Source organism: Onychostoma macrolepis, chromosome 01 (assembly GCF_012432095.1).
Source record: "Onychostoma macrolepis isolate SWU-2019 chromosome 01, ASM1243209v1, whole genome shotgun sequence".
In the NCBI taxonomy this organism is placed as follows: domain Eukaryota; kingdom Metazoa; phylum Chordata; class Actinopteri; order Cypriniformes; family Cyprinidae; genus Onychostoma; species Onychostoma macrolepis.
Window position 1 is genome coordinate 27,157,780 of NC_081155.1, and position 17,840 is coordinate 27,175,619.

Below are 17,840 nucleotides of genomic sequence, written 5' to 3' on the forward strand. Positions count from 1 at the left end.
CCTCTTTGCTCCGCAATGTATTTTTCACTGCGTGTAGTGTCAGAGTGGCATAACTTGTTGGACATAGCAAAAATAAGGAGGGTGGGTTTTTGCGAAGGGTCAATTGTAGGGATATAATAATATTATCAATTTCGCAATAGCAAAACATTCTTGATATTATCGTCACATGACGATATGAAACGATGAGTGTGGTTTTTAAAATATATTTGTTTTGGGCCATTATGCTTTGGCACAGTATCTGTCAAACAAACTAAAGCCGAAAGCACAATATGGCTTAATCCCTTCATCAAGTCTGTTTTTGCTGCATGTTTTAAAACGAAATGCATACATTGTTCATGTGATCAGCTTGTGATCTGGTGTTTTCTGCATCTCAGAGTGGCTCCGTTTACAGTGAATGAATGCAGTGAACTCGTTTATTGCACACACTGTGAGTTTAGTGCGCGTTTGGGAACGCAACGGCCACCGGTTATGCTTTATTACTTACTAGATTTGTAGCGAGACACGTTTTTGTAAGCCTGTTTTCACTGAAGCTGGAGTTTTCCGTCAAAATAAATACTATGAAATACTCATTTTCATTTATTTTACAGTGCAATTGTTTTAAAATATATGGCTACTGCTGTCATTGTTGTTATTTTTATTATTCTATTCTAATATGTTTGGCTTCCTAAAACACCACTCGTAGGGGTGACCCCGAATAGTCGACGATTTGATGCTTCGATAGGAGGAGCCTGATTCGACTCCCAATCTCACAGTCGAATATTCACGGGGTGTAATGATCATGCCATTTTGACTATATGGGGGTGCTCAAATGTCTGATTTCACACAGAACTACCATTTTTCTCCAAATAAGTTAATATGCAGCCTATTATGATAATGCTGTAAATAAGAATCTGAAAAGAAAGAAGCTTTAAATAAATATTTTAACGTGCGTGAATAAATCCAACCACCCCTATAGATTTAAGTTTCAATTTCCATAATCCGTGACCGACAGAGGAGCATATTGGTGGCAAGGAAAGGATTTAAATCTTTAGCAAGACTCAAACTGAAACAGTTAGAGTGAAAGACTGTTTATTTTTTTCGATCAGGTAGGGTTCAAGTGATTTCAAAACATTTCATAAGATGCATTTCGTTGAGTTACACTGCAGTAAAGCGCTTCATTGAAGTACTACCGTGATTAACGTCATCTCTCCTGCGCGCAGCGCGAGCAGGACAAACAACAATGCATAATATTAATGACTATGACTGGGACTGTCATATACACACAACATTATAATGAGAACACTATTACAATAAAACTGTGAATTTTTAGAATTTAGTTGCGGTGTTTCTGCACGTTGTTGCGTGAAGAACGCGTCCACAAAAGGGGTTCATTTAGAGCCGTGCAGACACGTTCGTGCATTCGAGGCATTTTGTGCAGATAGCATATAAGTCGTGATATTAACGTTATGTTGTATAAATATCGAAGCGTATTCTATATGAGATAAATTGGTTAAATCCCATTGATTAAAAACCTGCCATCATATGCTTAACTCTACTGGTCAAATTCAGCACGCGCAGCTCAAAAAAGAAATGCAGAACATTAATAACTACTGTCATATACATAACGTTATAATGAGAGCACTATTGCAAAAACCGTTGTGAATTTTTAGGGTTTCGCTGACATTTAATGTTAACTATCTTTTAAATCAAAACAAAACATTATTTACCCCTTTTGTATCTGCGAGGCGTCTGTTGGGCTATTTTCCGTATGTGTTAACGACAGCAATTCTGACTGTCGAATGTCTGACTTGACTCTTGGTATTTTGCCCCGCCCCCAAACATATGATTCGACTATTGGCAAGATTCGAAAATCCCAATTCGACTATGAAAATCCTTAGCAGGGGACACCCCTATGCCACTGTGAATGTAATTTAGACTGAGACAGTACATCACAAATAAAAAGAGGCTTGAGTCCTCTTTAAAGTTCCGGTACAAGTCAATTCTCTGACTTTTTCCTGACTTAAGTTTTCTTAGTTAAGAAACATGTGTTGGAGCTCTTAATTTTGAACTCTCAAAGTGCATTAGATAGAATAATTTAACTTTAAAATGTACAAAATTTTAATTTTTTTCCAATTCTTCATTTGTCTTTTTAAATATCGCAATAAATATTGTATTATGAGATTTTGATATCATTACATCCCTAGCAGGGGCGTTTCTAGACCCTTTTTAGGTGGGCTTCAACCCCCCTATTTATCGTCTCAGCCCCCCTAAAACTATAATCAGCTATCTGAACGATCAGGCCAGTGCTGCTTCCTCAAGAAAGTTTATCATTCTCGCTCATTTATCGATCTCAATGTGGTACTCGTGCGCTGTGATGGATACATTTGAATGAAGCGCACTAAAAAAGCACTGAGAGGCACTGCACGGACAGCATACCAGCTTGGTCTCATGAAAGTGCGTTTCAATGGCACGATTTTCTGTTTCCCACACCCCTAAACCTAATCATTGCGTCTTGTATGCACGCCGAAGTATTCATGTAAACGCAGTCGGTTACGTCTTAAATAAACATAAACAGTTAAAAAAATATTGGATGTTAGGCATGGGATGATAACCGGTTTCAAGGTATACCGAAAAATTCACAGTTTCAAAACCACTAAAATTTTCCGTTATACCGTTCCTGCGGTATGCGCAGTTTTTTAACATGTTGTCAAAGACGGAAAGTGCAGGACTCCCTCAGTTGTGAGCAGTGAAGGTTGATGCGAGCAGCAGGGGCGGTTCTGGGGGCCAGGGGGCCAGTGCCCCCCTGTCAACAAGCTTGGCCCCCCCTTTGGCCCCCCTAAATTTGGAATCATATCACACCAGACAATTTTGGGTGAAATGCGCAGTTTGTCCTGTAAACTATATAAAAAGAAAAACCGCTGTTAAATTCAAATCTGCATTCGCTGGCTGGCACAGAGCCAGAGACACACGTTTTTAAAGCACTGCGCATTATAACCAATCACATACGATTCTGTTGAGCTTATGATGCAAGGACCAATCAGAAGCGTTCAGATGATAAGTCATTGCCGAAGAGCCACTATTTTGTCACCACACTCGCTCTCTGACTGAATTCACTTCTGAGAAACAACAAAGTGAAGATGTACGAATGCAAGTAAGATATTAATTGCACAGTGTAAACAGCTTTAGAGATTATTATGGGAGTTTTTGAGAGTGCTTGAACTCGCTGGACTGAAGTGAAAATGTTCTTTGATAATGTAAACGTTCTTTGCTCTATTTGTATAATGAAAGTGTTATGGGCTAATTAGTAACTTACAATGTTTTTATTAAATCCACATAAAATACAAAGTCAGTCGTATTATATGTTTATGGTATGACACTCGTGTTATGGTATGACATCTGGTACTTAAGTAAAAAGACGGATTTTTATGCAAAGTTAATATTACACTATTAGGCTACTTTGCCTATCGCCCATTATAGATCAACTAACAATCTATAAAGGTACAAAATGCATTTACTTACGCATATTTGAGAATCGAGATATTTCATGATATATTTTGGGAATATTTTGAATAAAAAAATAATAATAAATAAGCCTATATCAGTTATACAGTGGTATTGTGGCTGTGTGTCATATGACAAGCATGAGCCCCCCCAAATGAAACATGATGAAATATTCATTTTAGTTAAAATTGATATAGATTACTTCTGGAGATTGCAATGATACATGACATGGTGAAAAATGACTGAATGAATAATACTTAACGTAGGTTAGGATGAATTTTTAAATTGTGCCCCCTAAAAGCACAAGTGGCCCCTGTCTGGCCCCCCCAGTTACTGTGGTCTAGAACCGCCCCTGGCGAGCAGTCAAGAGTAACGTAACCTGTGTGTAGGATGATGGCCCCCATCGAAAAAGACGGTCTGCCGTATGGGAATTTTTCGGGTAACTTAGACTAATGTTCCGTACACAATGACGTTCCATACAGATGACGTTTTGGCGCCGATCGCTAAATAAATACTTCCAGGTTGTACACAAACGATATATCTGTGTCATCTTCATTTCACCCTCGATCAAGACAGAGGCCCACCCACCCGCCGGTTGTTTCAGTGTTGAAATAAATACTACTTGGCTTGCTACCGAGGCAGATAACATGGCTAATTAACTACCTAACGTCAACTATTTTCCTCCCTCACGTTACTTCACAGAGCAGGGAACATCAGACTAAAGTACTACGTTTTCTTTAAAATACGTCCAAGAGTTTTACACACCGATCTGTTATTGTGGCGACATTTCCACGCCCCGAAAAGTTCCGCTGAACGAAACGAACTGTGATTGGTTGTTTGACATGTCGGCCAAACGGACTCATGGGCGGGCCTTGGCCAATGAAAGCAGACCTTGGTCTGAAGGTCTGGCTGTGGGAGACTACCACGAGACCATAGAACAGGGGTGTCCAAACTCGGTCCTGGAGGGCCACTGTCCTGCAGAGTTTAGCTCCAACTCTAATTAAACACACCTGAACTAGCTAATCAAAGTCTTACTAGGCATACTAGAAACTTCCAGGCAGGTGTGTTGAGGTAAGTTGGAGCTAAACTCTGCAGGACACCGGCCCTCCGGGACCTAGTTTGGACACCCCTGCCGTAGAACTTGCAACAGCGCCGCGTTTTGAATTTAAACGTGCAGTACTTATATTAAATTTAATTAAATCATAACCTTTTGAAGTTTAAGTCATATTAGGCTGTATCACGATTCCTGTTTTTCAGCCCCAAAATTAAGATCTCTTTATGATTTTTGGAACTTATACCATTTAAGATACTGAAGACTCTTATTACTTTAAGTTATTTTAATTTGAAATGGAATTGAAGATTTTTAAAGACCCGCGTGGACCCTGAAAACCTCTGATCACAAACACAACTGCAAAGCAAAATTATGGACAAAGAAGTTACAGCTTCCACAAGTGTGCTCGATACCACTCCATACTATGTTCTTAAACCAGCCCTTAGCTTTGAAGAACACATTGTATCGTTCCTTTTCGATATAATAACACCTTTTAAAAACATTCATTTAAAGTTAGATTTAAAAACCAACCTTGTAAACTTGACCATATGTACCATTTCCAACCACTTCGACCAGTTCAAAAATCCCGGCTGGGTCCTAGAGTAAAACAAAAGGTAAGAATAAAAACTGAGAAACTATGTCAATGTAAATTAAAACAAAACAAACAAAGGATTTAACAAATAAAGCTCTCCATGCTATGTATTTAACACGCATGCTAGTGGAGTTCAAACAAAGGAAAGATCGAAACTCTTTAAACGATGGCCATTCCACATAACGTAAATGAATATTATGGTTTTAACACTTTCTCTCGTTTAAACAAAGACTACGATACGTTCGTGGATTCTGAAATAATCGGTATCTACTGCAAAAGACAATGAAAACAAGCTAATGTAGTCGGTACAGGCTACTCACCCGTAGTGAAGAAAGGTCTATGTCTACTAGACTTTTCGCTGGAGAGTCGTTCGCCATCTTTCATTTGTATAATATTTGCTGTAACAATACTCTTCACTCCCACTCTTCACACTGTCGGCCGTAACTACACACCTGTGTCCGTTTTGTTTACTATAGCAACATTTCTCTAGTGCAGGACACACGCTGTTAATTCATGTTGAGTTGGACGGGATTGGAGCAGTAGCTCCCTGTACCCTGCAAAAATGTCCGATTCGCCAGTGAATCATTTTAAACGGTTCTTTTTTTAGGACTCGGTGGAACCGATCGCAAGCCGTTTCTAAATCACCCCACTGAAATCTAGCTTACATTAATTTGTTTTGTAGTTAAACTGTGACGTGGGAACCATTTTCTTTATATTTATAATAATTTAAATTAATAGTGTTCATATTCAACATTACTGATGTGTAGGCCTACTTTATTAATAATAATGGGATCAATACTGCTAACAGTTGTTAACAATCGTGTCTAGAAAAATAAACAACACAACCTTGGACTCAACCGTAACATCAAAATGAAAGTAAAATGCCATACGCTCTCACTTTTGATAGCTCAAAAGAATAGGTGGGTCAGATTGTGAACTGTTTTTTAAAATGTCACATGAGCGAACCGATTCGTTGATTCACTGAAGTGAATCTTACTTTCTAGAGCTAAACACAGGAAGTCGGTGTCGTGAGAAATCAGGTCCTCCCTCGAAATCGAGTCGAAATCAACTAATTACACAAAGTACACACAAACAAACAATATTATTTAAAACTATATAAAACAATATTATTATTTTTTTCACTTGATAAAATGTTAATAACAATAATGAACCAAATAATAATTTAATTATAATAAATTAATAATAATTTAACTAAATACGTAATTACAAGATTGTTGAGAATATATGTAGGGTAATCAGTTTTCTGTTCTTGAAATAATGTTACAGACAATGACTGTATTTGGTATCTGAGGAATGCACATACATCACTGAGGCAGTCTCATTTCAGAAAAGTAACCATTACTTTCCAAAGTAAGGAAGAAATCATGATTAAAACGCCTCACAAGGAATAACATACAGTTTTATAATGATTACATTTTTTAGAAACCCTCATATGTGGCCAACAAATGCAACCTACGGAGGGTGCAGCCTTCAAAATGACACTCAGTAAATGTGGCTGTGTTGACTTTGAAGGAGCTCTGTTGCAGAGCTTAATTTTAATTATCAGTGTTCACATCGTCTTTGTACTGGGTGATAAACTTGAATAAAGCACCAACAGTCATTCTAAAATGGCTATCTAAACTGTGACTCTTCTAAGAAATCCTTATTAAGGTTTGTTTTCTCAGTTTGCCCTGCCCTTTGCTGTGAATCAGTCAACCAGCTGTCATGAGAAATCTAGTCCCACAATTCCTACACAATCACGTTATAATATATGTTGTTTAAACTATTTTATAATGACCATTATTGTCTGTTGTAGTTAGCTTACGTACTAGCATAGCATACAGATACCAGTTAGCCAGATGGCTTAGTTTACACACTCTGGATTTGCACGTCTGACATAATACAACAGGAATGGATTGTAAATCCACCCCTTCAGTAGCTGCACATGTTATGTGGTTAATTTCAAATGAATTCATATAAATTAGAGTTGTGTGGGGTGGAGTTAAGTGTGATCTTCTGTGACATATGAGTCAATTCGCTCCCTCAGTCAAAATCGAGAGATTAAGGGACTGTCCATATAATTTTTCCTCCTCCATTTGACAAGTGAATCGTACTTCAAAATAATGGTGGGCAATCCCCAGAGGGAAGTGCTTAGGGAAGTTCATGAGAGTATGTTTACAAGTGAAGTGGAATGCAGCACAGTCAGTGGGGGTATAGAGTCCTTCCAGGTCACACCCATTTCATTCTTTCTGATCAGTTCCTATGCAGTTGAGCTGATCACTGAGCCCTTAGCAAGGCAATTTGTTAGTAAGCATAGTCAGCATTAATGCTGATCCAGTTCCCAGATGGCCATCGGGCAAATTAAAATCTGTAGAGCAATGGACAACAAGCAGAAATTGCTGCTTTTTCCATCTACTTTTTATGCTTTGTAGGTCAAGAGGTGGGTTGGGCTTAGTCCTTATTCTTATTTTAAATTATACTTTGAAATTTTCAAATTTCTTCATATTGTTTTCTCACCAGTTGTAAATACTGGCTCAGATGTTTATTAACTGCTGAGAAATAAATGGCTGTTAAAAGGCATTCATTCTCATTTGTTAAATTCGTAAAGGTTTTGTTTTGGGAAATGTTTATGAAACAAGCTCTTGGTAATGCTTCCTTTATAAGAAAGAGTAAAACTTGAATGTGAACATTCACAAGCATGAAAATTAATTCTTGCATCATTTCTGAATCATTCTCCAAACACACCTTTCTTTAAAACTGTAAGACACCGACTGCATGTTATGAACTTCTTTGAAAATGGCAACACATCACTGTGGTCAACAGCGGTCAGTCAATGCAGACATATCTGTTGTCTTGAATAAGAAGAAAGTGAGAATCAAAATAATGTATCATGCTGCTAAAAACTTAAACCATTGTACTGTGCTGAAAATCCTTTACCTAAATTGGTTTTCCTGGTCAAAAATGATTAGCCTTTTTTTAAAAAAATTGTATTTATTTTTGTAATTGATTGATTTGAGCTTATGGACCTCTTAGTCCAATGCAATAACATTAACTAGCAATTTTAGGAAAACCCTCTCCAGGTCAAAATGACTGGAACACAACACGAGGGTTAAAAAGATCATCCAATTAGAAAAGTGTAAGCTACGGTAGACTTTATTTAGCAGATGTTGATATAAACTTACTCTACGATACTGCCTTGGTACAAGAGCACAAGAACTCATGTTGGCATTATTGCCAACCATGTCTACATGGAGTTTCTATGTCATGTTAATGGTTAAAGATCTGTAGCATTCATAAAAGGTTTTTTTTTTTTTAAACCACTGACGCGCCTCAGTGAAGTGGCTATTCATATCTGTTGTGCTATATCTTAAATGTATGTATACAGTCTGGTATATATCACCTGTAGCTTAAAAAATAAATACGCCTGTGCTATAATGTACTGTAGTATTTACATAAAAGGGTCTACCAGGGCATACTTTCTAAAATATGATCTGGTCAAGCTCAGGCACTTAATTGTTTACACATTGAGAATAAAATTAACATTATGGAAATAAGTTAGAGGTAGACATTGTCCAATGAGGGATTGACAACTAGCCTGCCTTAATTTTATCTATCTACCTATCCATCTATCTATCTATCTGTCCGTAGTATTCATGACAAAATTGAATTGAAATGAAAGATGAAGATGAAAACAAAAGAAAACTAATATGATTTCAATTATTAACATTTCATGTAATATTTATGCAATCTATTAAGACATAAATGACAGGGACATGTATGAGTAACATCACAGCACGTAAAGTTATACTTCCTTTAGCAAACATTATAATGACTGTCCCAGACTTCAATTCATGGCTTTGAAAAGGCACATAGAAACAGAACATTTTTTGCTTTAAAATATAAAATAGGATTTATTTCATATTGATTTACAAATTTACATCAAAAATGCAGCATTTAAGTAGTAATTTGCACAGAAAAAGGTAGATAATGGACATACACAAGACATGCACATCACAGAGAAAAGAACAATGAGAAGAAAATGAGTGTGAATGCTCGAAGGCCTCTTATAGTCTATAAAGATTATTATATAGACATAAGCCACCCATCCACACATTGCACTCTAAATGTATATTACACGTCACGCATAAAAATGGTGCTTGTTCAAACATGATTTATAGTAGGACTTCACACAATTTGGCTCCAGGTTACAATTTACTCATTCTGAATGTTTACATTTTTTTTTTCCAATTAATATTCACTTCATGACAAAAATCACAAACAGACTCTTGAAATATAAAAAACAACACCTGTTGTTGTTACTAAATATCATTAAGGCTGTATTCAAGGTAGGAGTGTGCGGCCTTTTAAACCCATGGGGGAAAATTAAATGGATGTCAGTAGAATGTTGTAATTTCTGACAGAGTTTATGGTTTGTGAATGAACTAGACATCTGAATGTGTAGAAGAAACAAAGATACAGATAAAGCAGGGTTACAGTACATGTAATATTAAATTAAGTAAAATTGGTTTTTCTTTTAATTATCTTTTACAATATGGAAATAAGGTGACTGCTCATTTCCAAACTGAAGCACATGTATTTTCTTTTTTAACTAACACACAATAAGGCCAGTTTTGATATTTGCAAGCCCATGGGAAGCATTTGGTCAGTCGTACACACTATCTAGGCACAAAACAGAGGTGTTATTTTCAAAGGACTGAAAGTGCTTAAAAAACAAACTGCCCACTGTTTTCATGTTTGATGCTACTGTTAAACTGGTAAAAAGTTTGACTGCACCTGAACTAAATGAGAACTTCCTAATGTAGGCCATTAGTGACTATCTCTCTCATAGCATGACTACAATTTAGCTCACCACTGCTAACTGATGAGCCTAATTAACATATTTAGATGCAATTTATTTTTTCATTGAACAATGTCACAGGTGACTAACTGGTGAGGGTTGCGTGCTGCAATGACGGACCAAGATGGCCGCTGGAAGAAACCTCAGTAACCCCAGCCTGAATCAGTATTCCCAAACTATGGGTTGATGTTGATAATCTCATTTAGACCAAGACCTCATTTATCATCGAGGGCGCTTGCGAGTTACAAAAATGAGGACCCTGCGGATGGCGATCAGCCGATCCTTAAGAGCGTTCATAGCGAGGATGGTCAGCTGGGCTTTGTTTTCCAGCGGCAGCACAGCCAATAGCCACCAACACCATGCAGGACCACTGGGATTATCCTGAGAAGAAAGAAAAGAAAAAGAAAAAAAGACCACAGTCAAACATGATCACTGAATGTATTAGATGAGCCTGCCATTTTAAAAATGGCAACATTAACCTGCCAATAAAGGCAAACTACAAGAATTTTAAAATAAAAATTAAATACTGGTGTGACGCAGCAGACAGTTTAGAGGTAAAATTACAATGAACAATGATTTAGAACAAATGTGAGAATGATTTGATCCAAACATTCACCTGTGGGTCAGAGTCTTTGACAGGCAGCTGCCCAAAGTGGCTGATGATTTGGTTCTTCATATCATCTTTAAGGGAGGTGAACCAGCCCAAGGCCTGATCATACACAGAGTCATGCAACTTCAGGAGCTCCATCAACTCCTCTCCTTCAACCTGAACACACATGCACATATATGGTCAGTGTGGAAGACTGATGATTTTGTCATTTTCTCTCTCTCACCCACAAACCCACACAATATACCATTTTTGGATTTAGACTTTTGTGCTCATAAACTGCAAAAATCTCTCTATACCTTTTTATCCTCCAAATATTCAATCTTGGCTGTATGGTATCCATCTCTCTGGCCGTGACTGAGCACTCTGAAACGAGCAATGCCTATGGTGTCCACCACAGAGCGTCCATCAGGAAAAAACTTGACATCCCTCACCTCCAGCATACAGCCGTGGTCTGCAAACCTGTTAACCACACACCTCAGATATTTAACTCCATGTCAAGATGTTATGCACTTCATTAACACTTCTTTCTGATTAGGGCCCAAAGCTGTGAAAGTATATGCACTAAACCCAATACACGTATAGGACTCATCAAGATGAACAACTTTTGTGCTGCATGTCATATGCTCTGCTCAACAGAAGTCAGCCACTCTGAAACTTTACATACTCCTCCTAGAGAATTAATGCGATCGCCACCAAATTCAGTCAACACAATGCCAAGACACTGAGGATGCTAAAATGTGAATGGATTTATGATACTGAATGGTTTGGCCGAGGCAAGGTAGTGAACTTTCGCCAAAAAAAGGAAATAAAAAGCATGTTATAGTTTTCGCACATGTTGACTGATGAAGTTCAAATTTGAGCTGTATGTTTGATGGAGGCATGGATGTGACTTATTGCGAGTAACAATCATAAGGCTGCCAACTAGCAACATGAAGTGTCACTTACAACAAGCTTTAAAGAATTCAAAGGATTTTTGATTTTTTTTGGTAGCCTTTTTGGGTATTTTTGAGCTTCTTAGCACCTTTTGACTAAAGTAATGGAGTTAGGTTTACCTGAAAAGATTTCCAAATGAAAGACTTCAAATTTAACTTCAAGTATATTGAGGCCTTTATGCGCTTAGTTGAAGCACATTTAGCAGTGATTATATGTATTCTAGAACACAGGAATTTAGAGCAATTTGGGTATAATCCATTAATAATTTTATGAGAATGTCCAGGGATCAACATTAAGCAGGGATTAAAATTATTCATTCACTTGTCTGAGTAAAAATAAATAAATACTTGTCAGTAATATTTGGTTTGGTTTTTCTAAATCCTATCATTTACCTTCAAGGGTTGTAATGGTACACAAAAGCAAAAGGTACATACCTCAGCTTTGAAGTTGCATTTCGGTATGGAAAAACATTATGTGTTTGAATTTTGTGATAAAATGGACAGAATTTGAAAGATGAGGCTATTGCTGTGTTCACAATCACCCCCATACCCTCATTATACCCTACACCCTTCCCTACATTAGTGCACTAGTATAGTGTAGTTGAAGGAGTGAATGAAAATGAGTGAGTGAATTCAGGCACTGGGTGCACCAAAAGCGCTGCCAATTTTGCATAGTTTGTGCTTGCTGTTTAATAATCATTTGTAACTTAGCAAAATGGCTCAGCTCTAAACTAGCATGTATAAACCTTGGCGAAATGCAGGAATAAATTTGGCACAACCCTTTAAGTGCATTATGGGTATTCTCTAGCCTGTGAGTGTAAATCGGTTGTTACTGTGGTGATTGAATGAGTACACTCAACTTCCACTATAGTTTCAGACACCACTATAAAATGGCTGTCCCCAAAGATAGTACCCTATTTAGTAGTATGGGGGCGATTTCGGACACAGCCTATGACTCTTACCATACAACGCTGTATTCCTTGTGTACATATGCGTACCAAACCAAAAAGCACATATGAATGCGTGTGCCGCTATACCCCTAATGCTTCCAAAAACTTAAAACCGAAAATGTGCTATGGGATAAATTTACGAGAATTTTGAATGTTTTTTTAAAAGGTGGTCATTTACTGAAGTAATTATTATTATTATTTTTTAATTCTCCTTTTGTGTTCCTAGGCAGTAAGGTGGTCATACAAAATACAGGGCGGGTGAGTAAAAACTATCCCTTTAATCCGCTAATAACCAAGAGAGCGAGTGATTCACTTCTGTGGATGTACACTTTAATGTCCAAATATGAAATGCAAAAACAAAAATTTTAAAATCACTTGTAATCAAGCTCTTGCAAGTATTTTTGTGCTATAAGCGTGACCTTGTTACTGTATGAGTCTGGTGTCTGCAAGGATCTACCACAGACACCGTAACATTAGGAGGCATTACAGACACGTCTCCAAGCAATTGAACACATGGGAAATGCTAACATATTATATCTAATAATAATAATAATAATAATAATAATAATAATAATAATAATAATAATAAATAATAGCAGCTGCATGGAGTATTTATCAGGCCAAGCACACAAACTATTAAAATGATTAATTTTAACATTGTAGACTATTTTATGCAAATAGTTGAAAAATCTTATTCATCAATTGTGTGCGTCAATAAGGCTGGGTGATATAGCTAAAAATATATCACAATATAATGTTCCATATTCAGTATCAGTAATTATTGAATTTTTTTTTTAAAGTCTGTGTAAAGTGATATTAAAATACGTGTTCTGAGTTTGTCACACAACAGAAAAATGTGTTATTAACCACCCAGCTAAATTTGAATGATAAAAAAACCCGCCAAATAACAAATAAGTTATCAGAATCTTTGAAAAATAAGCAGGACTCTTATTTATAAGTTTGACTGCTCTCAAACGCTGGGGGCGTGTCCGCTGTCGGCGCTGAAACCACGCCTACTCGCGGGAAAGCGGCCGTCCCTCTCAACTGTCAAATACCGCTACAACCTGAATGGATGCTACTAATGCTACCTCTATACAGCCATACATGTTTGAGCGTGCAAGTTCGTTATTTAATTGTAGACAAGCGCGCGTCAGCGCTGCAGTGAGTTGAAACCATAGACTAAAAAAAAGAAACCTTCTCGTCTTCAAGGCGTGCAAGGCTCATGGTTGCTTAGCAACGGCAAACACCACGAGGGCGCAAGCTCCGGTGCGCTTTGAAAGAAGAGAAAGCGGTAAAGCTCGCGTTTCCATGTATTTTTAGATGCGAATTGTGAACGCTCCATGTTTTTAAATTGTATGTATTCTGCCACATATTGATGTCTCTGGGCTAAGACCCGGGTATCCACCCTAGAACCGTCCCTGCCTATAATCTGTATATCTAACATCACAGACATTCAAAAAGACAAACTAAGAACTTGATCTCACAACATAATTATTATAGTGTTAGGGGCGGGGCCAAGCTCGGTGGCTCCATTGCATCATCGAGCCACCGTTTTAGTCCCGCCCAAAAAATCCTGAACACAGAATTGGTGAAAAACTGTTTAACTCCACAATTCAGTACTACATAGTTCAGAGTCTTTGTAATGTGTTTCAGCAATACATTTCTAACATTTGTAATGTGTTTGGAAACAATTCTCAGAATTCTCTTTACACGGACTTTAAACCTTTTTTAAACAAAAGAGCTATAGGGGGGAAAAAAGGTTTAAATTTAACCACTTTTTTTATTTTACCCAGTTTAAGACAAACTACAAAATTTTAACAACAAACTGTTTTAACACTCAAATAAATAAATAAAAAATCTTATATTTTATATGCAGATTAGTTTTAAGAAAACTTTTGGCTTGTTTCCTGAGTCCACAGGAGGGCGCAATAATATGGAGCGAATTTTGTGCCAATAGTCATTAAACAAATCCAGCGTTTTGCAAATAAACAATCTGCTTTGCAAAGAAAAACTCTACTTTCAAACAAACAGTGATTTGCAAATACAAAACTCTATTTGAGAGAAAATGCAGAGGTATGGACAAATATATGTATTGTGCTACAACTGTGTGACTCATTTGCCTTTTTATGAGGAAACTTGGCTTGATTTTCTTACAAATGCGTACTGGAATATTTTCTCACAAATGTGTGCTGGCAGATTTTCTCACAAATGTGTGCTGGCAGATTTTCTCACAAATGCAATTGAGCAACTTCCTTTTCCAAAAACAGCAAATGGCGCTGTCGGTCAATTTATGCTAGTCTCCCGAGACCCGAAACGCCCGTTTACCTTTTCAGGGAATACAGCAGACCAACATGAGTGGGGAACAGGTGAGTTTCTGTCTTACTATATCTATAATTAACCATTTAGATATTTTCACAAAGCGACCCTACTACAATGTCAGTAAAAGTCACAATAAGTGCAAAAATCAGTAGTGACATGGCTAAACATTTAACTAGGCCAAGGGTCAGCAACCTTTTCGGCATTACATGCCATTTTTAATTTTTCTGGTTAACCACTGTGCCAATACCCCCACCCCCTTTTTAATGCATTCTGTATTTATACAGTACATAAACATTTTTAAATAATACTATTAAAAAAAAAAAATTCATGCAAATAGTTTCTTAAGATGTTTTCATAAATTGTTTAAGCTTTTCAAAAGTTTCTTGAATAACAGATATACAGTATGACCGTACTGAACACCACTGTATGTGTGTGACAAGGCCAATGCATTAAAACTGTTCAGTTTAAATCACCGTTCTATATTAAGGGGGGTAAAATCGCTGTTTAAGTAACTAAACTCAGCTTCATTGTTTGTAGAGAGACAGACAATTCACACATCTCTCTCTCTCAAAATGGCCATATTTGTGAGAAAAAAAAGTTAGAGTAGTTTGCATCACTGGATATAGCTGTCAGTCAATTAAAATTTCGAAGATTTTTAACTCAAACCGTTGCAGTCTGTTAGTCCTATAATGCCAGTCAATGGGCACAATCTCTGAGAGAAAAAAAAAAACATGCACACACAAATTCAAATTAAACTTTGCGGCTCGTGACTATACACTGATGTCCTAAGACACGAAACAATCGGTTTGTTGCGAGAAACCGAACAGTATTTATATAATTTTTTACCTCTGATACACCACAATGTCCAACCATCCTGAGCTCATCCACAACATCCGGCGTGTGACGCGTCAACGGCTCTGGAACACATACATATATATATATATATACACATATATATATATACGTAGATCGCGGCCCATAGAAACCGTCGCTAATGAGGCATCTATATCTATATATACAGTGAGGAAAATAAGTATTTGAACACCCTGCTATTTTGCAAGTTCTCCCACTTAGAAATCATGGAGGGGTCTGAAATTGTCATCGTAGGTGCATGTCCAGTGTGAGAGACATAATCTAAAAAAAAAAAAATCCAGAAATCACAATGTATGATTTTTTAACTATTTATTTGTATGATACAGCTGCAAATAAGTATTTGAACACCTGTCTATCAGCTAGAATTCTGACCCTCAAAGACCTGTTAGTCTGCCTTTAAAATGTCCACCTCCACTCCATTTATTATCCTAAATTAGATGCACCTGTTTGAGGTCGTTAGCTGCATAAAGACACCTGTCCACCCCATACAATCAGTAAGAATCCAACTACTAACATGGCCAAGACCAAAGAGCTGTCCAAAGACACTAGAGACAAAATTGTACACCTCCACAAGGCTGGAAAGGGCTACGGGAAATTGCCAAGCAGCTTGGTGAAAAAAGGTCCACTGTTGGAGCAATCATTAGAAAATGGAAGAAGCTAAACATGACTGTCAATCTCCCTCGGACTGGGGCTCCATGCAAGATCTCACCTCGTGGGGTCTCAATGATCCTAAGAAAGGTGAGAAATCAGCCCAGAACTACACGGGAGGAGCTGGTCAATGACCTGAAAAGAGCTGGGACCACCGTTTCCAAGGTTACTGTTGGTAATACACTAAGACGTCATGGTTTGAAATCATGCATGGCACGGAAGGTTCCCCTGCTTAAACCAGCACATGTCCAGGCCCGACTTAAGTTTGCCAATGACCATTTGGATGATCCAGAGGAGTCATGGGAGAAAGTCATGTGGTCAGATGAGACCAAAATAGAACTTTTGGTCATAATTCCACTAAACGTGTTTGGAGGAAGAAGAATAATGAGTACCATCCCAAGAACACCATCCCTAATGTGAAGCATGGGGTGGTAGCATCATCTTTGGGGTGTTTTTCTGCACATGGGACAGGCGACTGCACTGTATTAAGGAGAGGATGACCGGGGCCATGTATTGCGAGATTTTGGGGAACAACCTCCTTCCCTCAGTTAGAGCATTGAAGATGGGTCGAGGCTGGGTCTTCCAACATGACAATGACCGAAGCACACAGCCAGGATAACCAAGGAGTGGCTCTGTAAGAAGCATATCAAGGTTCTGGCGTGGCCTAGCCAGTCTCCAGACCTAAATCCAATAGAGAATCTTTGGAGGAGCTCAAACTCCGTGTTTCTCAGCGACAGGCCAGAAACCTGACTGATCTAGAGAAGATCTGTGTGGAGGTGGGCCAAAATCCCTCCTTCAGTGTGTGCAAACCTGGTGAAAAACTACAGGAAACGTGTGACCTCTGTAATTGCAAACAAAGGCTACTGTACCAAATATTAACATTGATTTTCTCAGGTGTTCAAATACTTATTTGCAGCTGTATCATACAAATAAATAGTTAAAAAAATCATACATTGTGATTTCTGGATTTTTTTTTTTTAGATTATGTCTCTCACAGTGGACATGCACCTACGATGACAATTTCAGACCCCTCCATGATTTCTAAGTGGGAGAACTTGCAAAATAGCAGAGTGTTCAAATACTTATTTTCCTCACTGTATATATATATGCCAGAGCAGGTTGACGAGTCACGTGCCGGATGTTGTGACAGTCGGACATTGAGGTTTATCGGAGGTAAAAAAATGAGATAAATCGGTTTCAGTTTCTCGCACAAACCGATCATTTCGTGTCTTAGGACATCAGTGTATCGTCACGAGCTGTAAGGTTTAATATGGATTTGTCCGTGCATGTTTTTTTTTCCTCCCAAAGATTCTGTCCCCATTGACGGGCATTATATGACTGACAGACTGCAACGGTTTGAGTTAAAAAATCTTCATTTGTGTTCTACTGATGAAACAAAGTCACCTACATCTTGGATGCCCTGGGGGTAAGCAGATAAACATCAAATTTTCATTTTTGGGTGAACTATTCCTTTAACAGTAAACCCTGCCTACTTTGATTTGATTGGCTATCTCAGTCATTTTGACA

At 37.7% G+C, this 17,840-nt stretch overlaps 2 protein-coding genes across 7 annotated transcripts in view; both read right to left on the reverse strand.

The window, feature by feature from the left end:
* The window catches only part of LOC131536340 (mitogen-activated protein kinase kinase kinase kinase 4-like), a 115,263-nt gene extending 109,553 nt beyond the window's left edge, over positions 1–5,710 (reverse strand). For 4 of the 6 annotated variants that reach the window (XM_058769235.1, XM_058769227.1, XM_058769208.1 and 1 more), the window contains exons 1-2: positions 5,444–5,708; positions 5,063–5,128 (exon numbers count right to left, since the gene is read on the reverse strand). In XM_058769235.1, coding sequence (XP_058625218.1) covers positions 5,063–5,128; positions 5,444–5,500 — 123 coding nt within the window. In that variant the 5' untranslated portion in view covers positions 5,501–5,708. Of the gene's footprint in view, positions 1–5,062; positions 5,129–5,443 lie in introns of all 6 variants that reach the window. The other 2 variants (XR_009269932.1, XR_009269933.1) reach the window with 2 other exon arrangements.
* A 3,296-nt stretch (positions 5,711–9,006) lies between these two features.
* The window catches only part of lonrf2 (LON peptidase N-terminal domain and ring finger 2), a 52,313-nt gene continuing 43,479 nt past the window's right edge, over positions 9,007–17,840 (reverse strand). Inside the window, exons 10-12 of the mRNA XM_058769253.1 lie at positions 10,888–11,050; positions 10,598–10,747; positions 9,007–10,362 (exon numbers count right to left, since the gene is read on the reverse strand). Of these exons, the coding sequence (XP_058625236.1) occupies positions 10,204–10,362; positions 10,598–10,747; positions 10,888–11,050 (472 nt within the window). The 3' untranslated portion in view covers positions 9,007–10,203. The remainder of the gene's footprint in view (positions 10,363–10,597; positions 10,748–10,887; positions 11,051–17,840) is intronic.